The 25259-nt window shown below is 34.9% G+C and overlaps 1 protein-coding gene across 2 annotated transcripts; it reads right to left on the bottom strand.

Moving 5' to 3' along the window:
* Positions 1-912: 912 nt before the first annotated feature.
* LOC134541334 (splicing factor U2AF 35 kDa subunit) lies at positions 913-22949 on the bottom strand. Of its 2 annotated transcripts, none has more exons than XM_063384751.1 (8): positions 22775-22949; positions 17278-17365; positions 16472-16538; positions 16255-16355; positions 16076-16147; positions 14458-14591; positions 4718-4816; positions 913-3804 (listed from the first exon to the last, which is right to left on the bottom strand). In XM_063384751.1, the coding sequence occupies exons 1-8, from the start codon at positions 22816-22818 to the stop codon at positions 3606-3608; spliced, it is 804 nt and encodes a 267-aa protein (XP_063240821.1). In that variant the 5' UTR covers positions 22819-22949; the 3' UTR covers positions 913-3605. The 2 variants fall into 2 exon arrangements, with proteins under 2 accessions (XP_063240821.1, XP_063240822.1); XM_063384752.1 differs by having other exon boundaries at positions 16255-16337.
* Between the last annotated feature and the right edge of the window lie 2310 nt (positions 22950-25259).

Below are 25259 nucleotides of genomic sequence, written 5' to 3'. Positions count from 1 at the left end.
TACTAAAAGATATGTAGCAGGCAAAAAATACTGATCAATATCTATTACTTCAATTTGAAAATGAATATTAAAAAAAAAAAAGGGAGGGGGGGAGGGTGCAAATATGGGCCCTCCCCAAAAAATATTCACAAAAATCATTTTAAATGTTTTTAAACTGGATAAAACAATGTATGAGGGACGTTTCAAAAGAAAGTTTCATCATTTGTTGAACGAGCAGATGAAACAACAGGTAAAAACCCCCCAATATTGCCATAAGAATACACACCCATTGCTGATTCAAGGATGGAAGCAGCGTCGGCAGAGGAATGACGCATGCGCAGAGCGCCGAAGAAGAGAGTGTGGCAACAGACACGAGTGCCCGAGGTCATCCGAGTACAGATCACGAGGCGGACAGACGTGGTCGCCAATGGAAGTGCGAGCTGTTTATCCCTACATTGTAAGCCGCACTCTCAAGACAATGCTGAGGTAGAGAGCAGACTGTGCATCACAGGACACACAGTTTCACCAGTGTTGCTTCTTCAAACTGACTGCACTCCACGACAAAGATCTCAATGTCGGTGGTGACTACGTCTAAAAAAAATGCAAGGTGTATAGTTCATAATGCCATGGTGTATTTTTTTTGCTATAAAGTTTCTGTGTAAGAAAAAATTACAAAACTTCCTTTCGGAACGTCCCTCGTATTTGTTTACCTTTCCCACAGGATAAATCATTTGTCGACACTACAGATCACAAAATAACAGAAACATACAAAAATACCTGGATGTGAAACTGAAGGTTTCAAAAAGACTTTATTTAAAAAGGGACTTAAACCAGAACAGAAAAAACACAGACCTCGTATTTAGTTTGCAAATGTTCCATTGGTGTGTTCCTTCAATCTGGGAAAATAAGAAATGGTAAAAAAAAAATTCTGAACACTGTAGCTACATTTTTATTGAATGAGTACACTCTCACATATCAGGCATTTTAAAGTCACCTCAAATCTTATGCACAGGGTACACTTAATTTTTCCCAAACAAATTTGAATAATTTTTTTCTCTCTCGCTATTAACAATACACAAAGTACCTCAACAAAAGATAATTGTAAAAATGGTAAATGTTGGAAATCTCCATTTTTTTCTAAACCAACCTACAAAATAATTAATTTGATATTTCTTTGTTCTTTAGCAAGGCAGTGTGTTACATCAAGTATTTTCTTTTCTGTATTGAAGATTTAATTTCCCTTGCCTTGGTTTGTATAGTGGTTCAATTACAATACTTCCATGGTAATATCAGGGACATATGCAGGGAGAAAATGAGTGAATACCTATTATCTCTTAAGAATATTGAAAATGATTTCAATTAAATTTTAAAAAAAAACTTGTGAAACTATGTTTTACTCATACCACAGGAGACCAAGAAAAATTGATGAAAAATACAGTAAAATGAAAAAGAGAGGAATATATACATCACAATCAGAAACAAATCAAAATATCTGAATAAATTTTCTTGGCTTCATACATGTCACACTATTTTTCATTTAAAATTTTTCTTGAATGAGTCCCACTTGCTGTATCTATCAGTAACAAATAATAATGACAAAATTTAATTGACATCTTGAACCATGTATCAAGTTACTTTATTTAAACCATTGAACTAAACAAATTATTCAACTTGAATAAACACCTGATGATGATAAATTCAAACGAACCCACAAAAATGCTGATGGGCGCACAATCGAAAAGCACAAGCGAGTGCCCAGCAGACCATGTGCACGACTTGTGCAAATTTGGTTCACAATTAACATCTGTTAATTTCAGCCAATGAAATTTCGCGATGTATCCGACCTCAGTTGGTATTGTTAGTAAATAACTATAATAACTACCAAACGATTATCCCATGACATTAGACCAGTATTTTTTGAACACAGATTTTCAACATATTAATTAATTCGGGTTATGTAAAATATAAAATTACTAGTTAACCATTCTAGCCATGAAAGATTTAAATTTATTGCTGGTGACTTTTTGTGCATAATAGCAATTCATTCATATTTAAAGCAGGAATTACATACACCTGAGCATTGTAATATCTCGACAATTTCTTGCCACAATTATATGATTGATAAATTAAAACAGTTCTCAAGTCCCATCAAAATGGTAGCATACTCTATTCTCATTGGCTGTTGCACCATGCATCTGCAACAAAAATAAAATATATTCATTTCCCTCCCGTGCACATAACCGTCCTACGTGCTATTGTGAATCTATAGGTTTAAAAACACGGAGTGCGCACATGACCTGTAACATATTTTTGAATTGTGCACCCAGCTTTAGACAGTTTTTTGTTCCAGGTGTCGATCTTTTAATAACAATTGGCAATTTAAGAAGAACGATACTATAATATAAAATAAGTGAAAACATACATTAGAAAAAAATTACATTAATCCACTTTAGGTGCTGCTGAAGAAATATTAAGTCAAACTTGCTGGCATTGTACAGATATTCATATGCCTGATTTAAATTAATTTACACATTGCTTCCTGTAATATTACATCTGCATTCTTTGGAAACATTTCTTTGTTGAAAAGGCTGGTGCGTGAATGTTAATAGATGTATTAAAACAGGCAGCATCAAGTGTTAACAAGTTGATATCAGTTACACCTCATTATTTTGCTCTCACACAACACAAATGAGATTACATCAAATCCATACATGAATATCCTTTGTAAACATGCAAGAACGTAAGATATGTAAAGATTCATAGGTTAATAACAGACTGCAACATTACAAAATCCCACTGCAAAATAACAATGTTGTAAGAAAATGAAAAAATAAAATCATTTGTTGGTTATTTCACCAAAACAATTGGAAAAGGAGGGACTTTCAAACACTTACTGTGGAAATGAAATAAATATTGCAATGAAGATGACTTAACTTAAATGTCAAGAAAACATATCTGTAAAAAAAAACTGCTTTTTTTAAAAACAAAATACCAATTTACAATCATTTGTAGCTAATTAAAAAATATAATTACATATATAGCAAAAACGAAAATCCAAACCACCTGATACGTAATTTTATGGCGTGTACAACTATGCACTAAAACACTATTTTAATTTTTTTTTTAATTCAGGGTGATTACAGACTTTAGCATTAAATTTTCTCCTCACTAAGGAATGTTCTTGACTTTCCAGGATGTCAAGTAAATACTCTGACCAAAACACTTCCTGATTTTTCCAGCAAGTGGACTTTGTGTTAAACGAACAAGGCTAAAGAAGTTGACAGTTTTCACTATTTTTAGTACAGTTAAGTTTTATCTAAACCAGAACAGGATATTCTAAATAACTTTCCTAGAAATTGAACCCCATTTTATGACTGTTACAAATTACGTTCAACACCTGAACAACAACATTCAGAGTAAAAATCTTCTAAAACTTTTTGTAAGTACAGAGATAAAACTAGTCAATTAAAGATTGCAGTACTCATACAAACGAAAATTGATAAGTCTCAACACTGGAAAATGCCCAACTGCTAACTTCTGTTCGACACAAATGCCGAGCACTGGTACAAATTACACACATCCGCAGTCTCTGGAACAGGGGGCGAATAAAAACAATGCGACGGCCGCTAGTATCGGCCGGAGCGGCCCTCTCTCTCCTTGTCGCGTCGCTCGCCCTTGCTGCGACGGCGGTCTCTGTCGCGGTCTCCCCCGCCGCCCCCTCCACCACCACCGCCGCGGCGGTCGCGTGGGGAGCGGGACCGCGAACGACGGTAGCCGGCAATCCTCTCACCGTCACGGTCGCGGCTGCGAGATCGCGAGCGCGTCCTGCGAAGCATATCCCCCATTACCTCACAAACAACCATGAGCACATCACAAATAACTCCACAAGCATGTCAAAAATAACCACAACCACGAGCATGTCACAAATAACTCCACAAGCATGTCAAAAATAACCATGAACAGTCACAGCAACCACAAGCAAGTCACAAACAACCACGAGGATTTCACAAATATCTTTTCTTCACGTCAAATAATCCCAAAGCAAAGAATGAACCAATTAATGAAGAGGTACATTCAAATGTGCAATTTTCACCCTTAAATAAGTTGCGGAAAAACAAAGGAATAAACATATGATAAGTGTACGTGGAGTCCCGACACAAAATTACATTGTACAGTTGTTAAAACTATGACATGAATTCAGTAACTATTATGGTTGCTTCATTTTTAATATTAAAGCTATATTATAACAATTATAATCATCTTTTAAAAGTGGAAATGCAATGAAACATTAAGATTTTCTTCAATGGATTGTCTTCAAAAGACATCTCCCTAAATAAAACCTACCGGCTCACTCTAACATCTACTATGGTATCCATTTGAGAAAAAATAAATAAATAAATAAATTGGCATTCCACCTGTTTGGGAATCGAAACCCTGATTGCCTCAGCAGGAGGCCAATCCGTCGCATTCGACTCCATTTGACTCTGTTTATTTTTCAGACTGGAAAGTAGTGATGTGTTGGACCCGCATGCATAACTTGCAACAGTTGTGATGTGGTAATACCATCATATATATTTTTTTAATATAATTTACTTAATGTCTTGTTAAGAGTATCTTTGGTGCTAATGGAAATTGTGTGAAGGATAACATAGAATTGAGAATAGAAACCAGGGAAGGGAGGGGGGAACTGACACATAATTACTCGAAACACTGTTAATCAAAAAGCTCTTTGGCTTACCTCCTGCCCCGCCTCCGGCGACTGTACAAGTACCGACGCAACTCTCGAGATATTGGCTTCAAGTGCATGAAGTTGCAGAACCCGCTACGCGTGCACTCCCTGAAATAATAACAATAAAAAAATAGCATCCTTAAAACTCACAATGAAGATCACGTGCCCAATCAGCAGGCACAGAGAAAACAACTACCTCACGATCTAGATGAGAGTGCTCGTTTGAGGTAATGGGAGCACTGACAAATTGAAAAAGGCAGTACCCCGACTAAAAACCCACCGGCCCACGGCCAAGTCGTCATTCCTGGTGAACCAATTGACAAGGACATTTTCAGGACATCAAATGTAATTTTCTTAAAATTTTCAAATATAATTTTCTTTTCTTTTTATATCACAGGGTAAATTTTGTTTATAATAAGCCAAATTCGAAAACATAATACTAAATATATCTGTCATTTGCAGGAACATGCCGAGTTTGTTACGGCTATTCCGATACCTATTCCCAATACCTCCATACCACTAAGATATAACTTTATATGCCTTATACTACAATCAACTTTACAATTATTGGCCACACTTTATAGATAAAAAAATTGAAAAAATATATATATTTATAAATATGTTTGAGAATGTAATTATTTTTAAATTTTAATTCATAGCAAGTTTATTAACAAAATGTGCATCACATCTTCATTTCTATTTACTTGTTAAACAAAGTCTAAATTATTAATTTAAATGATTTGCTTTTAAAACTGTATTTAAAACAATTCAATAAAGATAAAACTGTTAGAGATGGGCAGAGACTCGAAAAACCAAGCAGAGTAGAGCTAAAGCTCGACTCAAAAGTCAAGTTGGTTGTACTCGACAGGACAAGATTCTACGTTCTTTTTCTTTTATCTCGATACATATTTGACATGTGCAACGAGGATACAATCATGTACCATTTTTTGCAAACACTTCACACCATTATTTCATATTTACATTCTCACAGTTTTCTTGAAGTATGGTGAATTTTACATAATTACACTGCCTGAAAAACATAAAACATATATTTTGCTATTTACATTTCAAAACACTGAAAGTCAGCATTTTGGAATAGCTTGCTGTACGTCAGTAATAAAACTAACAAACTAACAAACTAAAAAAAAAAAAAAAAATATATATATATATAGTTTGTAAGGTTTTTCTTCTACAATGTTAACCAGTAGTATCATGTATCATTCCGATACCTATTCCCAATACCTCCATACCACTACGATATAACTACATATGCCTTATACTACAATCAACTTTACAATTATTGGCCACACTTTATAGATAAATAATTGAAAAAAAAATTTATAAATATGTGATACAGTGATATGTGATACAAGTGATACAGCGATATGTGATACAAGTGATACAGCGTGTATCTTCATATCTTTGACTATATAGTAAAAATGGCAGACAGCTTTATTTTCGCTACAATTTAATTATATATTTTACACATCTTTAATTTTAGGACATCCGTTCTGTGGGAGAGCGTGGCTTGGGTTTAAGGCTAAGATCCTGAGTTTCTCCCGAGCGCGCAAAGAAAGAATACAACACATGTAGTTCCAAAATCCTCGATAGAGAGCACTAGCTGTACGGATGAGCTATGGTAGGATGAGGGTGGGTGGGGGTGGAGGAGTAGGAGGAAAGAGCGCGCTTTTCTTAGAATTCCTTATCGCCCAGCGGGGTGTCATGTTCTTCAACGAGCTTGAAAGGGGGGTGGGAAAGCCAGCCAACTGCCTGCCTCGAAGAGAGGTAAGATTTCCGCTCGGTTTTCTCTGCCAATTCTCCCCAGACTTCTTCGACCGCTCGACCCTCAGCGCGTAAGAGGATAAATATTACTATTTGCAGTACAATTCAGTTCTAAACCCGTAAGTAACCGTATGCAACCCAGCAGAATTATAATAAATATTAATTTTGTGCATACATATGCAAACAAATATAAAGAACACTTCACTTATACGATAAACATATTGTACATTTTACCGCGGTGGGTTGGTGGCGAAACTCTCAGATTTGGTCTCTTCAGCAAGTTATGCACACAGCTGACCACTACAATCAGTGAGGTTGGCCAGTAATGCAGTTTTCCTTCCCGTAAAAAAAATATTGTTATATACTGTACGAAAAAGGGTTTGAGTTTTTATGGGTTTTCTTCCTTTACACATTTTGCCACAGATATATGATTGAACATCTAATTACGCGACTTTCTGTTGTAAAGTGATATTTTTGGGTATATGATTAAAATTTATAGTTTTCTGTACGACGATATAAAAATGACCTTTTTATACAATCAATTTATATTTGTAGTTGAATATATGTCCACAAAATATTGCCGCTTATTGCACTAATTTTAGTTGTTTGAATGTATTATGCATGTAAGTATGTATAGATGAGGATAGAGCTGAAGCATTTTTTGGTTTGCTTTAGCCTACCTGCAGCTTGTGGCTTTCGATGACCCCTTCATTTTTATTTATCATGTATGATGTTTGAAATCTATGTCATTAGTTGCTCAATGACCCTGGCATTCGTCAAAAAAATTTCTTTTAAAAATACGTAATTAAAATTTACAAAATATGGTATCGTGTAGTAATTTATAATTGCAACATAAATATTGGCGGTCGCGTCTGACAAAATTGAGAGCACCTTCATGCTATCCCTACGGGTGACGTCAACCATCACCGGTGGTTCTCCTTGTAGGTATTTATGTACTGCAGGTTGGACAGGCATGAAATAACATATGTTGTAATTAATAATTAATATTTCTATAATTAAAATTTAACTCTGAAAGGGTCACATACCTTTACCACAAACCGCCTGAATGAACGTATGTAGGGAGTAGGCTATTCGTCGTAGGTAACAAAATAATATTTCAGAGGTGGCTAGATAAAGTGATACGCGAAGAGTAGTAATTCTCCCCTTCCCAAACCGTAAAAAAAAAAAAAAATTGACACGTTACCACATGCAAAACACTGCTTCAGATCTGGACCTGGATCAGGTAAGTAGAAAAAAGGCGTGCATAAATTACGACCACTGATGTAATACACGGAAATCAACCAGAGTCTAAGTGATTAGGAGCGAGGAATACTAGTACAATAAATATAAGTCATGGACGTAGTTTTATAGTAATTTATACTCACGTTTTAGAAATTGTAATTGCTGCATACCAAATTTACATTTTAAAATTGCATAATAAAGAAAAATTGAGAAAAAGTAAAAATTAGTAAGCTTAGTATATAATTAAATGTCTTTGGACAAATGAAAATAAAACAATTAGAGGACAAATTATTTATTAAATAGCAATGTATTAGACAAATTTTGTAGTAAAATAATTACACATCCATTGCAAATTAATGAGAAAAATTATATTTTTTCTTATATATACAAGTATCATTACATTACATTTTCCGCAACTGGTACACATAATTATGCTATGGGCCCTGTCAATTATACATTGTCACTTTTTAATCAAGAATATATAAGGGCATAAACGTATGAGACCGATTGCTCTGACGCCACGGCGGCCATTTTTAGTGTCAAAATTCCTCAAAAATGACTCAAAATTCCTTTTAAAAAAATTCCTAATTCGAGGGAAAAATTCCCGTTTGAGGAAAAATTTCCCGTTTTAGTCATCAAAAATGTCAACGGCTTGTAAATTCCTAAAAGCGGCTTAAATTCCTTAGCGTCAAGCCGCTCTAAACTGCCGAAGTCATGACCTTGTCAATTAGGATGACATCACCGCCATTGTGAATTATGTCGTAACTGTTGCAATTATCAGTACGCCTACTATTTTGAAAATACGTAATTTTTATGCTATAAAATCGGCAAAAAATTTAAAATTTATTAAATAATTTAATCAACAAAATTTAAATAAAAAATATTTAAACACACCGTTGCACATATCGTTACGGCCACCATCTTGGATTCCAGAACTGTTGCATGTTTCGTTATGCCCGCAATAATGGATGTGTATAACGCCATCATTTCACTTTTCTTTACGCCCGCCATCTTGAATTATAGATCTTTGCAATTTTCGTTACGGCCGCCATCTTGAAAAACAGTAATTATTGTCCAAAAAATGCATTAACGTTATTAAAATTTATAAAACATAAAAATTTAAATAATATCACTTCGCCATCTTGGATTATGAGATCACTACCACCATCTTGAGAATCCGTATTTATTTTCAGATTTTAATAAGAAAAGATTCAAAATTTATAAAAAATTTAATCAATATTTAATAAAGTATTATTTAAAAACGCACTTACAAAATGAAGTTCGGAGTCCTCGGTTCTAACCCGGTGAGTGCAAAAAATTAAAAAAATGGCGACCCATCCTTCCTCCATGTAAGCTGCCATCAGAATGACTTCCCGCCACTAATGCTAAAGTGTATATATATATGTATATATATGTATGTATGTATGTGTATATATATATATATATATATATATATATATATATATATACTAGCTGCCCGATCCGGCTTCGCACGGTTGTATTAATGGGGGGGGGGGGGGGAGGGGGAAATGAGACCAAATCTCTTATTTACAGTTATAATAAATGAAATAAAATGAAAATTAATTAATTTTGACAAAAACTTAATACAATGCTTTGTAATGTACCCAAGAAAAAACGAATAGCACAGATGGTTTCCCGACTCTCAAGCACGCAACGTTGTCATGGAGACGAAGTGCCCACTGTTTCCCGGGCTTAAACACCAATCAACATTGATGATCAGTTTATTATTAATAATAAATTTTTAAGACCATTGATCGAAATAAAAACTACCCTATCTCTCAAGTTGGAAAAAATTACACATAAATGCCCATTTTCATCGAAATCAGTTGACTTGGTGAAGGGGACCTTTTTAGAAATCAGATGTAGTTAGTAATTGTCTTCTTAATTTGAATAATTTATATCACTTTCAAATCCCGACCGACTTTGTTCTACCAGTGTATAGTTATTTACCTGTATATATCTAAAAATTGGTGGTCTGTATTTAATGAGTGATGAGGACTACACTAACAATGAAATAGTCGTTGCCATGGAGACGAATGAAGCATCAACAATGCTACAGCCGTTGCCGTGGTGATTTTCTGCCAACTCATACATACATCACATTAGAAAACTCTAAAATTATAAGATTAAGACCATTAATCGAAATAAAAACTATCCTATCTCTCAAGTTGGAAAATATTACACCTAAATGCCAATTTCCATCGAAATCGGTTAAGTGGTTTAGGAGTCCATTGAGGACAAACATTGTGACACGAGATTTATATATATTAAGATATATATATATATATATATATATATATATATATATATATATATATATATATATATATATAACCCGCTAGTATGACGTCACGCCCACCATCTTGGATTACGACATCACAGTCGTCATCTTGTTTACGTTTGCTAGAGTGCGCTACAGCCAGTTAGTTTAATTTTTATACACACAATAATTGCAACAGTTACGAGACAATTAAAAATTGCGGTGATGTCATCCTAATTGTCAAGGTCATGACCTCGACGGCTTAGCACGGCTTGACGCTAAGAATTTAAGCCACTTTTAGGAATTTTAAAGCCGTTGACAGTTTTGATAACTAAAACGAGAAATTTTCCCTCAAAACGGGAATTTTTCCCTCCAAATATGAATTTTTTTTTTGGGGAATTTTGACACCAAATATTGCCACCGTAACGCCAGATCAATAGGTCATTGACCCCATCCTCAATCCTCAGCCTGAAGCCTGGGCTCGGAGCAACCAAACTATAATACTACTACTAACATGTTTATTTAGGCCGATCCGAACTCAAGTTATGTAGTTATGAGCTTGCAACCTTGCGTACTTCACTTGCCCTTGACGAATCTGGACAGGTTCAATGTTTGGCCTTTTCACATGGTAATATCTAGCCAAAAAGGATGTTTACATTTTATTTTTGCACACAATTTTTATTGAGAAAATTTTTTTTAGCCGGAAATAGTCATATAACACTTAATTACTGTCCTGCGAATTTATGGCAATTTAATTTATTATTTTACCTACGTTTTGTAGTTACCAACGGTAGGCTGTGCATGTGCATGTAATTGTTTAAACTTATTTGTAAACGTGTATAAATAATGTTTTCATCAAATTTATAATAAAAATTATTAATGTTTTTAAGAGATCTTAAATTTTTAAAATCAAATATAACCTAAAATCGTTTTTCAAAATGGTGACGTTTTTTCAACTGGAAGTACGTGAGAAGTACACAGATTTATTTACTTGCGTACTTGAATTTATTTAACTTTCAGTTATGCAGCCCTTGTGATTTCACTTCCAGGGACAAGTACATATAGTATTATATACTTCAGGCGAATACGGACACGGCCTTACAAACTTCAATTTATCTAGAAGAATTAATTTAATTTAATAGAGTTTAAAATTAATTTTATGAAACACGAAAGCTATTATAAGTTTAAATCCACTGCGGAAACACTTGCTAAGGCAGTATTTTTTGTGGTTCTATGCAAGTGTATTTTTTGGTTGTTTCTGGATCGATAATGAAGTTTTTTTTCCATGTTGTTTTGATATATAAAATGGATATAAAGATAAAAATATAAGGAACAGGATGAATCGTAACGATTTAAATAGTTTTCGGTAGTGACTGAAGTGGTTTATTCATTTAAATACTTACTGTTCAGTTTTTTTTGTTTAAGTTGGATTTGTTTATAACTATAAAAATTAATGCCGCAACTAATAGAGTGATTATAAAAAATGCTGTTCGTATGCAAATGTATTGGCATGAATTTGTTAGCCTTTAAATCATTGAAATAAAAGTGATCTTTTTTTTTATAGTTGGGTAGATTTCGGAGAAAGACTTCCTATTGTAGCAGTTACCACTGTGTGACTTCCGGAAAATTTCTACTAAGTTTTTCGTTACATAGTTTAGTGTCCCCAAAATCATCATCTCAAAACATTATATATGCATATATATATAACATACATAAAATTTTATGAACACGATAACTACGTAATTTTGCACGAAACATTTCCAAATTAATGAAGAAAAAAAACAATGAGAAATCTTGGTCGAGTTTGTTAATGGAAAATATCTCACCAATGGGGCAGAAATGGGGAAGGTTTATTTTTTTAAATAGGACAATTGCTATAACCCGCGCATCCGTATGAAGAGTTATTATATATCTCGTTTAATTTATACCAAAAACCTTTTGTCAAAATAACTGCAAGGTTAAATAAAAATGGCTCAGAGGACAAAAGAATTTCTTAACTTCCTTAGCAGGCACGCCATCAAATCAGTTCAAATTGTTTGTAAACTTTAGATGTGTTCTAGAAAATGTTTATAAAACTATTTTTGATAAGTCTAAAAAATTGTTGCAGGGGGTTCAAACGATTAGAATTGAAAAACAAACAAAAATTATAACATTCTTGCCACATAAAATATAAAATACATTCTTATTTTCTGCAAACTTAATAAATAGTCTCTACAACTTTAGTCTGAAATAATACTTTATACAACCAACCAATACTGTAAGGGATTGTAAAAAAACAGTGGCTAAAGAATATAACATTTCTTAACTACCATTCACTACCAAATATGATACAATTTATCGAAAATCTTCTAAATAGTATCTAAATGTTTCTCTGAAACAAACATTCGTACATTTGAGAATATTTGTTTTTTTTTTAAGGAATTGTGTTGGCGTCATCCGCAAAGCTAATGAGATACACATTTTTACTGATTCTTCCGCAACATTCACGTATTCAATAATAGGTTTGGACAATGCTTTCTTGGGCAACCCCGATATTTGTTGTTTGGATATCAGAATTGACAATGTGGACCTAATCATTCAGGCTGAGCAGAATGGGTACTATATGCTTCATGTCATTAAGATAAAACTGAAATAATTTGTGTGTTTTTAAACTATTCCCAGTTAAAATAATGTTTTTTATTCAACATTATATTTTGATTAATCGTGTCAAATCGTGTTAGATGCGTTACAAAAAATTCCTATCGATTCATCATCAATTGCCTTGTATCGGTATCTTTTATAACAAAAATCAGCAAAAGCTGTTTCAGTGCTTCTAGCTGTTGTAAATTTGATAGTATTTTGTAATTTTCATACATATAATTTCAACACATTGTTCAAATATTATTGCAAAACAAGACATAACTGCTATCAGACGTTAATTTTATATATTTGATTTATTACCTTTCTCATGCAGAGAAATAGTTATTGCAATTTGAAGATATTATGGAAAGATTCCAGTAGTAAAATATGACTTTATTATAGGAAATAAAGGAACGTATATACCATTAGAAAACCAACCAACTAAAAAAAAAAAAAATTATAAAAATTAAAAAATACTTTACTACACATAAATCACAAATTTTAAATTGCCAAAATTACAATAACATTCAAAATATTGCGTGACCTGATACCTACAGAGCGGACCATGGGGCGAAAGAGGACGCGTGTTGCTGTAAAAAGTAAAATAAAGAAAAGACATTTAATAGGTCACTTTTGATCCACGCAATATGACTATAATCATAAAAACAATAAATCTTGTCTCAATAAAAGTTTACAATTAAAGTTCTACAGAGTTTCGTTAAATCATATCTGTGGAATATTAGGATATAGATGTTTCATTGCTCAATATAGTTCGAAGGAAATGGAAGAGTTTTCAATTGGCTTATTTATATTTTCAAAACATAACGACTTACTGTCACCGAAACAAGTTTTGAAGTCGAAAGTTTAAAATAAATTTTTTTCCCTACAGAAATCCTCTGCGATAGTTGGGACATCTAGCGGGCAAACTCTAAACTCATCGTGCCTGACGTCTAGCGGCGTAAAGCTGAACTAACACATCATTCGTCCATTTCACGAGCTACACGGGTCCGATACATGACAAGTTTTAAACTAAAATTATTTAAATTCTGTACGTAATGTTTCAGTTTCGGGCTACAGGAATTGTAAAGGATACTCAATTTGATTTGTATGTAAAATAAAGACCGTGTACAGTTCTTATAAATATGAAATACGTCGTTTTAAAAATTTCTTAATTACAATTTAGTAACAAATAATTTTTTGATAAAATTTTTTCTACCACAATTGCAAAAATCAAAGCTTGATCTTATAATGCTGTAATTTACATTTTTTTTACCGACAGTGCTATTCGTGGGATAAATAATTTCCCTCGTGCTTGCAAAACTATGGATCTCGGCCTTAAGTGTTGGTTTCAGAACAACTTAACAAAGTTTCAACCAGGCATTTAGACACATAGAGACAACTCCCAGCATGGTGTCCAAGTTGTGGTTACTCACTCGAGAAGCAAGTTGTTTCCACAACAACAATGAATCACGAACATAAGTTGAATACGAAAGAAAACATTTCCTTATGACCCGACATAATTTATTCATATTGTGATATTAAAAGTTTTTGTTTGGCATGGATCTTTCGACGTAGTAAATTAAAACAGCAAGCATAATGTTCCACAGGATCAATATATACATGACCATCCGTCAGGATCAAGAAATAAACTTGTATACAAGATACGTAGTAATTACCCTACAAAGGCCAGATGGTAGAAGCATATAAATCACTGTTGTAAATGCTCCCAAGCATCAATGGTTCATAATATCGTATTTAAATTATCGCTACAGATTTGCACTCCTCCAATTGTGTCTGGAAGAATCGGCAATGATGGTTTCCTTACCCCATTTCATACTGCCGGCAGCAAGCCTCACGGAAATCCGTCACGGGACTGAGTTCGGCGTACACAGGCCGCCCTCCAAACCAACGGTTATTCAGATCGGCGACAGCTTTCTCTGCGTCTTCTTCCCGCCGGAACTTTCAACAGGAAACATAAGCTCAATTAAAAAATTTTAAAAATTCAATTAATACCTACAGTAAAACTCGATTCTTACTTCTAATATATTTTATACTAGCTGATGTATCCACGCTTTGCTTTAGACGTCTAGTCAGACCTAGCTCACACCGCTCATTAGGTCCTATACATGCCCCACAACTGCTGTATATTGAACGGAAAATAAAGCTATATCTAATTTTGATAATAAACTTAAAAAAAAATTTAGAATTAAGATTACCTGAACACACCATCTTTTTTTTTAAAGGGCCTCCTAATTCACATTTCCTTAATCAATACTGTGTCAGTATGTTGGCAAAGATGATTACAGAAATATTGGATTAAGTTCCTGACGTGAACGATGCACAAACAATGCAATAGTTATTGCCACGGAGACAAATAAAGCATCAATGATGCAATAGCAGTTGCCATGAAGATGAACAAAGCGACAACAATGTAACAAGTATTGTCATTGAGATCCGAAAAACGTCAAAAATAGCTGAAATAAAAAATAAAATTTAGAAAACAGCAAACAGACTTGCAGAATCAACAAACAAAATTCAAAGCTCTACACCTACCTGTCTCTGTGATACGTGAACTACAAACAGAATGCTATTTACGTTGATGTTTACTCTAAGTCAATTACACAGATTACAATTCAATGTTAAAAATCTCTAACACATCAATTTTGTAACTGAGATGATACATTTTTCCACTACAATGAAACTCTATATTAAAACATAATCTTTCTTAGCTAGAAGCGGAATATAAGGTGAGTATTTACTTCCATAGTTGTAAATGAACTGTTACTGTATCAATGTTAGTAAAATGTGGTTTCATAAACTCCACACATAACCGACACATGTTTTATTACTATTTTATCTTGTCTACAGCAAGGTCATTTGAGACAGTAACTAAGGATCTGTTAGTATTCAAAAAATATTTTATGTTGGTGAATAAATATTTGTGAATAGTTTTGATATTCGATAAAAAGTTAAAGTTGAATAATTATTTTTAATTATTCATTACCAATAGATACACCAAATGGAACTCAATTTACAAAACAAAATGTTTCACATAATAATATTCCAAAAATCAATAAACATGCTAATTTGATTTATATAATTACATATCAAATGTACATTATCTTGGTGACCACTAATAGAATAGGCCTAATATACTTCAGACTTATCAAAATTGCATTTTTTAATTTACTATGCACATTTCCTCCAATAATTTTATCCCTTGAATATTGAATCTTTCGAATACTGATGGTTTGACGGTATTGGAGGATATGACAGGCCCATTCCTGGTAACGAACCATAACTGCATTTGCGCGAGGTGGTTTCCGGAAACAGTGGAGAACCGGAACCAGGCACGACAGACCGGGCATCGAACCCAGGTCCTATGTAATGAGGACAGCGTCTTACCGCAGACGACATGATGTTACAAGACAAACCTGACTTACCTTAATGTAAACGTTTCCAACGAGGTGGTCTCCCAAGTTATCACACACATTCATCTCTTCAATCTCCCCGTACTAAGCAACAACAATAAACAAACGGCATGGTAAGACAAAAAAAGGGCTAAATTTAAACACGTAATGCCAAAAAAACCTCAAAATTTACCTGAATTAGTATACCATACCTTGTCCTCGCACTCCACAAACACATCCTCAAAGAAGTTATCGTAATGCTCTTGCATTTCTTCATCAGAGACATTGGCAACCACTGGCGACAGAGAATATACTGCGCGTCAATTACAATAAAGCTCGTTAATATATATCATTCTGGTTCCCTTCTGACGAACAAGCAATCAAACAGAAACTTTTGTAAATCATTAAGTTAGCGTAATAAATACTTACAGTGCGAGCCATCGGCCGACTTGGCCGAGTTCTGGGGATTCACGTACAAGTTCTGGAGCAGCACTGTCTGAGGAGGAAAAAAAACACCAAATTAACCATTATGTTTCCTACAAACCGATTCTAAACCGTTCCTCACACAGTAAATTTGAAAAATTATGGAACATTATATTAATTTTCATATTAAACTCTACGCACACAAACATAAAATCAAACAGCCAAATTTCAATCACTACAGAACCCCATACACGCACATTTTATCCATCATAACTGAACTATAAACTGCTTCGTACACTCTTGCGCACTCAAAAATTAAGGAGTTTTTAAGGGCACATTTAATTAAACGCCTTCGCCAATATCAAGAGGCAGGAAAAAAAATTTGTAACAAAGCTTGGTGTAGCCAATGACAGTCCGAGATGCAGCTGGTTATATTTTACTCCCGTAGCGAACACCGTGAACATAGCAAGCATAGCAAACCTGTGTGGGCCATTGCTTTACTGTTTATTTCGTGACTTTTTCATGACCTATTCTTATTACCTGTAAATACCCCATTTTTGAGAAGTCTTCAAGAAAAAGCACATTTCTTTCAACATGTCTCAAGACAGTCTAAACCAAAAAAAAATCAACAACTGAACATTGCCATTACATTTAGGTCACTCAATACCAAAATGCCTTCTCTCAATAAAAGCAGCAAAAAAAAAAAAAAAGTAAAAATTTTAGAAAAAACAGCACCATCCTACACATCTTCAAAACCACGAAAATTCAATAACTGTACTAGTAGGCTCAAATTCCATATTTGAGTTTACTACCTGGCTGAAAGTAGGTTTATTGTGGATTCTTGAGCAGCGATCTCCATGTCTACATGCTCCAATTTTGAAGTAAAAGGAGCAGTTTACTCTGAAATAGAAACATTCCATTTTACACCTCTTTCATCTCAAATGCCATAAAGTATGCTATGTTAAGCACCAAGTACATAATCAAGATGTTGATGAAACATTTCATGATACTAAAGTATGCAAAATATCTATACGTCTTGACTAGAAATTTGAAGAGATAATTTAAAAATAAATAAATGTGATTTAAAGTACCATTAATGCTCCTTGACTATCCTACAAAAAAATATTTTTTAATTCAAAAGTTTATTAAAAGCAGATGGAAATCGGTCTTATCTGAAGCATTTTTTCCCCACAACTTGAACATCAGGCAAACAATATGTAGCTGGTAGAAAGGTGTGCCCTTACAGAAGTGATCAATGGAAAAAACACAAGCAAGCAATAAAAACACAGTTTTTTAAAATACTATTTAAATAAAGTGCATTTGTACATTCTTGAAGCGGTCCACTGTTAGTTCTAATCGCATTCCACACACTGCAGATCTACGCACTGTGATATTACAGGCAATTTTTTACCTAGAAACCACTTTATTTCACATTGGATTATTTTTTTTATTGTACCAATACCACTACAACGAAATCCCAATAAAGTTTTAAGGCTCAATTTTCACACAATCTGTTCTCATGCAAGTTTCTAAGATTTTACATGATACTGGGTGTTGTGAATAAGAAATATAATTAAATAAAAAATATAAATAAAAAGATAAATAAAAAATAAGTAATCTCGTTATTGTTAATCATGTGAAACATAATAATTTTTATTTTCATTGTAGAGCATGATTAGATCGGTAATTAGCTTGGTTTGTAGCATTTCGGGTTCTTCTACCTAAATTGATTTGTCTAATAGGAGGCATATCTATATTATAGATTATTTTGTCACATGCAATAATTAGCTATCATAGTAAATAGGTAAATAAACATTTTTTTTTATCTGTGCTCCAACGCACACTGTTTTGATAGATATGATTGAACTTTGTACAGAGGTAATAAAGTGCAAATTGACTCTTTGACGTTAGGAACATACCTATTGTTTAAACAACAATGAGTGCTCGTTTTAATTAGAAAACTTATGTATGGGAAAAAGAAAAGGGCTGGTTTTAGGGTTTCTCCTGCAATTATTCGAATTTTTCTCGCCGTAAAAACCATCTTTGAACTTCAACGAACATTTTTAAAAAAAATTGGCCAAATTGGTCCAGGCGTTGAGTTATGCGCTTACCAACACATTTTGCGATTCATTTTTATATTATAGATGAGACACTTTGGAATTTGTATAATTATTATTTCTAGGAACTAATATTTACCAATTTTATTGTAAACATTGATTTTAGTTATTTTTTTCGTGCAAAATTTAGAAGTAATAATTTTAATTTACTTTATTTTGTAGTCACTATTTGTAACATAGCAGAAATAAGCTGGTAGCCTATTGTCTAAATTTTAATTTTGTATTTTCATAAAATGTTTAATGTTGCACTTTATAAGCTACTGATTTATGAGTTTCTATTTTAAAGTGAAAGGGAGGCTTGTCTTCGAGAGGTTGAAGCGAAGGACGAGCGAAACTCAGGGCAGAGGACTCGTGTCGTGCAACAGAAGCCATAATTTAGCATAGCTATGGATAGCTGCAACACACTAAATACATATATATAAAACCAGTTTCTTTAGTCTCTTGGAAATTCGGCCCATTCCATTATCCCATTTGGGGGAAGACGGGTTAAGTAAATTATGCATATCATTCAGGAGTTGTATTACGTATGTACACTGGGTTTGTGCAAGTTTAAACAGCAAGTAAATCAAGTGAAAAAACAGTGAGTATTATTTTAAACCTTGGTCTTGTGTACTTAGGGCACGGGTGGAGCCCAAATATCACCCAGCAGGTAAGCGTTAAGGCAGGCAGGATGCAGTGGGGCATGAATAGGTCAAGCATTGGAGATGGCCCGGCCAAATGATCCCTGAATCTTGAGATCTCTTCAAACTACCCTATCAGCACCAGAGTTAGTACTATCCGGTTTTTTTGCCATCCCGGAACCAGACGGCAGTGAGATACATTGAGGGGCATGAGCGCGTTCACACTACGAACATTGGCAGTTTCGCCGTTCAGCTGCCTGATGACTCGCTGGATTGCCACTACAATTGTCGGCCACCGGGCGGCAAAATAGCCGGATAATTGTGTAGCAGTATACTGTGCAGTATTGCTGCATTCACACTTTCCGGCACTTTAGTTCACAACAGGACTTTTTTGTGGGATAAAACATTGAAGTTTAATAAGGGCAGAAATCTCATAAGAGAAGCATGGCATCAAGTTTACAACGAGTTTGTTGAAGATTTTGACTGTAAAACACCTGCCGAAAAGAAGAGTATCGGTAACTTAATCACCATTAGTATATTTTTGAGACTGGAAATTAGAAATGATAACAGTCTTGAGATATGAAACCTATGTAACTAACTATGCATATTTTATGGTTTTAAAAATTTTAAAAATTAAGTTTTCTCAACAGTAGAACACATCTCTTCTGAGCATTGTAGTGGGTAGCACACATTTTCACAAGCTGGTATTGGTGATATCAGATATATTATAGTTTTTGTATTTTAATACATTAAAACTAAAATTTCCAACCATAAAAATAAAATGCCAACCATTTATGTTAAACAATAACGTGTAATCATTAATATAATGTACACAAGACTGAAGTTTTGCAATGATACAGTTTTTATTAATTAAAACAAACATCCAAATAGTTTTTTTCTCATTTATATTTAATGAAATTATTTTTTAATTGCTTTAAATAAATATTTTGTTTCAGAATTCTAGTATATTACTTAAAAAAATAATTTTTTTACAAAAACATGTTTTAGGGTTTTCCATGATTTTAGTTTGCAACAGTACTTAACTGAGTGATAGGTACAGCTAGCATTTATAAGGGCTGAATACAGTTCCTCAGTTCCATGTTTAATTTTGCAAATGAATGCTGAGAAGAACATGAAGTTCATCAAATGTTGTCATTGACATACGAAAATAAATTTAAAATGTCTCATCTTGTAAGTTCTTTAAAACGAAGAAACGCCCTGTTGTTTTTTTTATCTCTAAACCAAACTTAGCACAACGCATAATTTTTGTCTTTCGTCAATGGCTGCTACAATCGATGAAATCCCGGACGAATATGGTGTAGTGTGAAAGGGACGAAAAAATTTTCATTGTCCGGCAATATTGCAGTCCGGTTCCCGAAAGACAAAAAAAAACCCTGATAGTGTGATAAGGACCTTACGGCCCGTCTACAATAGTAATGTTCTAAACTGTGTCCGAAGGACACTCTTCACTGATTGGTCCACGTGACCCTCTGACGTCATGCGTCAAGTGGGCGAAGGTCCGAATCTACCTGGTCCGAAGACATTCGTCAATTTGAACTTTTTGTCCCAACCTGTGTACTTTGAACACAGAAAAAGAACAGAACACTCACGATATTTGAATTTCCGGTTCCCGTTTGAAAACGTGGTGTTTGTTTGGTAAATATTTACAATCGCAGTAGATGCAAAAAAAAATGCTAAAAATCTGAAAATACTTTTATTCTGTGCCCTTTCACTTCCTCTTTTCAAAACAACCGGCGGAGTTAAGAAATTCCAAATACTTTAGGAGATATCGAATTTTTTAATTTCATCATATGTAGAGTCGCGGTAGATGCAAAAAAAATGCTAAAAATCTGAAAATACTTTTATTCTGTGCTCTTTCACTTCCTCTTTTCAAATCAACCGGCGGAGGTAATAAATTCCAAATACTTTAGGAGATATCGAATTTTTAAATTTTCATCACAATACCTGTGAATTCAGGCGGCCACCATTGTTTCTTGTTTACGAGACGAGTATGATTTTTTTTTCCGCGACGTAGGTGAACGACTACATTGTTGCTTGTTTAGGAGTATCTATTAAAATCTGAAAATACTTTTATTATAGTTATGTTATGTTAGGTTAGCTACATTAAAACACTTTAAAACACTATGGACGGTTAGTTAGGTTAGTATAGCTACATTAAAATAAACAGGGAAATATAAATATTAATAAATAAAACCGAGGTTGGCCGAAGGTAAATGGTTCGGGTGTAATCGGGAATCGCAGAACTTTATGTGCGTCTTGATTTACCGTTCGTGAATGCCTAATTAATTAAAATGGTCGATTAGGTCAGGTCAGTTACATTATTAATACTTTCAAACTAAGCAGACATTAAAAATAATATAAATTAATTTTAATGGTTGTTTAGTTTTAAAGTATTTATAATGTAGCTGACCTGACCTAACAAACCGGGACAAAGGATGAACGGTAGGAACTCACGTAATTTTTTTACTTATTACTTGCGCAACAAATAAAACATTAAAATTTGAAACGTTAAAAACTCATACGTTAGAGGCGGGCACATTCCTTTGCCATTAGTAGAAAATGATGTAGTCGTTCTACCTACGTCGCGAAAATAAAAAATCATAAACGTAAACAAGCAACAATGGTCGGTTCACCTACGCGGAAAAAAATCATACTCGTCTCGTAAACAAGAAACAATGGTGGCCGCCTGAATTCACAGGTATTGTGATGAAAATCTAAAAATTCGATATCTCCTAAAGTATTTGGAATTTCTTATCTCCGCCGGTTTTAATGTAAAGAGGAAGTGAAAGAGCATATAATAAAAGTAATTTCAGATTTTTAGAATTATTTTTCGCAAATACCGCTACTCTACATGTTCAATATTTAAAAATTCCATATCTCCTAAAGTATTTGGAATTTCTTATCTCCGCCGGTTGATTTGAAAAGAGGAAGTGAAAAAGCATAGAATAAAAGTATTTTCGGATTTTTAGCATTTTTTTTGGCATCTACCGCGATTGTAAATATTTACCGTTTGTTTTTGTTATTGAAGGAAATGGAATGTGTTGTAAGTCACTTATAACTTACATAACTTTCATAAGTTCAATCTCGAACTACAAAGCCAAAACAATAAACAAAAACATTTGGTTTGGCAAATTTACTGCGCTCTGATGACAACTTTAGAAATCAATACATTCGGACATCGGAATTGTGGACAGGGCAGTTTTCGGTGAGACAGTGTGGGGTCACTCACATTCGGATAAGGACACGGACCACGCACAGGTTCGGACTATTGTAGACGGGCTCTTACAGTGAGCGAACGTCAAAAAAAAACATGCATTGTCAATTAAATAAGTAGCACCCAACACCACCATGAATGTTATATATAAAAAAATAAACAATTCAATAAAAGTCTAAAGCTTCAAAAATTGAATTACATAAGTGCATACAATCGATGCAAACATTACGTTACCAAACTATATGTATATATATCAAATACTTCACAAATACGGGGGTACAATTCCAATGATTAACTTTGTTATTGTAATTACTTATACATGCAATCAAAAACTCACTTGTCCTTTTCTGTTCCAAAAATTGAAGCCAAATATTCGGCCATAGCTGGGCTGTAAATCTACACCACCTTCCACAAATTTGTTTGTAAACTATGTTAAACCAGAAAATCCTATCAACCACTTCACTTCATGAAACAAACATTTACAAAATGGCGTTGTTGAAATAAAACTCCACGACGATATAACCGAAAGACTAGAAATTCAACTTTGGTTTTCTGTATCCACATACATTCGACGACTACACTGCTACCTATGAACTTACAAATTAAGTAATGTATTAGAAAGTGTGTGTCGATTGAAAAAATGTGTTGTTAACATTTAGAGCTAGCGCAGAGAAACTAGATAATTATCACTGTTACTTAGGGTAACAATTTTAATAATATTAATAATTTTTATTCCGAGGAATTGCATAATGCAAATTCTATCTAGCTATGAGCTCGATACATTTTCAGGGAAACACTTCTGTTAGAGTTGACGCCATCCCCACTACCTCCACTGGTTTTTACTTGATTTTCATATAGTTTGTGAGGTTTGGCCTTGTGGCTAGAGGTAGGGGTTAACGCAGTAGGGCCCCCCGAGCTGTTATGGCCACTCGGGATGCCTGAAGAAGAACACAAAATTACTGATTGATGCCTTATGAATTTATTACGGCACAGCCCTATACATAGTGCTGCCCGTCCTGGCCGTAACTGTTGTTCCGAATTGAATAGTCACACGCGCAGCCACTTCCTCAGTGGCGGCTCACGATTTTACTGCGCGTAAAGGACCTACTCTTGCACATGATGCGACGGTTACAGAATAAACTCTAACATGACATATTACACCCTGACGAATAAAACACTTCGATATTACACTTTACGTATTACACTGGGCTAATGACACGTAGGCCTGTAACTCCGGCGACTCTACCTGACTCGTAGACTTGTCCCAGATATTGACTCGTTAGTAAGTTTGGTGGCACGTGTCGCCTACTGGCTGCCCCGTGCGGACTGAAACTAAGTAGCTGGTCGGCTAGGTTGTCGCGTGAAGCGCCGACGTAATGTCTCGTAGACTCCCCACAGTACTTACGTATTATGCTGAACACTCGTCTTGGAGCACTGATTAGTTTAAGTGAAATACCACATGGTAAATTGAGGCTGACCACAGAACTGTACGAAAAGGATTCAGAAAGATTATGACTATGGAAACTACATGGCGGTGAAAATAAAAGTTGCTGGTTCCGTGTTGCGCGGAGCTGCCGGCCTCCCCGAGCTCCTGAAGGACACTGCTGCTCTCGCCATGCGTGACCCCCCTCCCCCACCAGCCCTCCCACAGAAAACGTGCGCTTTTAGCGGGAAACTGAACCGGCCAGGTTCGGGACCAGGCGCACAGTGAACATAATTTTTGTGACGACTGAAATATTAAATGATGAAAATATTGTCTAATAAAAACCTGTGGAAAATATACATAATTACATTTGTTGTAGTTCGGCGGATGGATATGCCACACCCGGCCTGATCCTTCCGCCGACGTAGCATTTGTTGCCTGGCGTTCGCCTTATTGCACGATCTACACTTTGGTGCGTGCATGAGCGCGTTCGGTGCACACGCCTTTGCGAGACGTTGATGAGGCATAGCGGTCTATGCGACATAGAGGAGCATTGGTGGTCGGCGTCAGAGTGTTTTGTTCTTTTAAAATGTGGACTATATTAAACTTATAATTTCATTATTCTCAGGTATCCTAGAAGCGATCAGATGATTTCGAATTGAATTGAATTGACTATTATGCTTGCAATTGGGCTTTCACTCGGTGACAAAGAGACCTCCCCTTTTCCTCACCCCCCCCCCCCCCCCCACTTATTTTTCTTTCTTTAGACTTTGCATCGTTCATCCATAGCAAATCTTCAAATCTTCATACAGCCCATTCCACTCCCTTACTGTTCTGCGAAGAAAAGCATTCCTACCTCTTCCTGTTTGACTCAATTCCCTCTGGAGCTGCCATCCATGATCGCTCCACACTTTATACCCACCACTGTCTATTCTAGTCCCCAGTGGCTCCCAGCCTCTCTCTCTCTCTCTTTCTCTCTCTCTCTCTCTTTATTACCTTATACAGCCTGACTAATCTTTCCACCCTTTTCCTCTCTAGTAATGCTTCCCACCCTAGTTCCTTAATTATCTCAGTCGGCATTCGATAGAGAACCACACAAGGTAGAGATGTTGGTGAAGGATGAGAGGGTGGTTGGCTAGGTATGAGAATTCCTGAGGGATATATGGCAGACGGTAAGGGTGGGTGAAGAAATGTCTGAAAAGAGTGGAGTAACGCTAGGAGTTCCGCAGGAGTGTGTGTTAGGCCCCTACTCTGTTCATGACAATGATGAACAATATCGGAAAGGGAATGAAGCCAGGATGAGAGTATTTGCGGATGATTGCATAGTGTACGAGGTGGTTGGGGGAAGGGGTGCGTCTGCAAGGTGACGAGCAGACTGGAAAGATGGACAGAGGAGAAT

This window comes from Bacillus rossius, chromosome 18 (genome assembly GCF_032445375.1).
Source record: "Bacillus rossius redtenbacheri isolate Brsri chromosome 18, Brsri_v3, whole genome shotgun sequence".
Taxonomy (NCBI): domain Eukaryota; kingdom Metazoa; phylum Arthropoda; class Insecta; order Phasmatodea; family Bacillidae; genus Bacillus; species Bacillus rossius.
The sequence above is the reverse complement of the archived record's forward strand: the minus strand, read 5'-3'. Positions and strand labels throughout refer to the sequence as shown.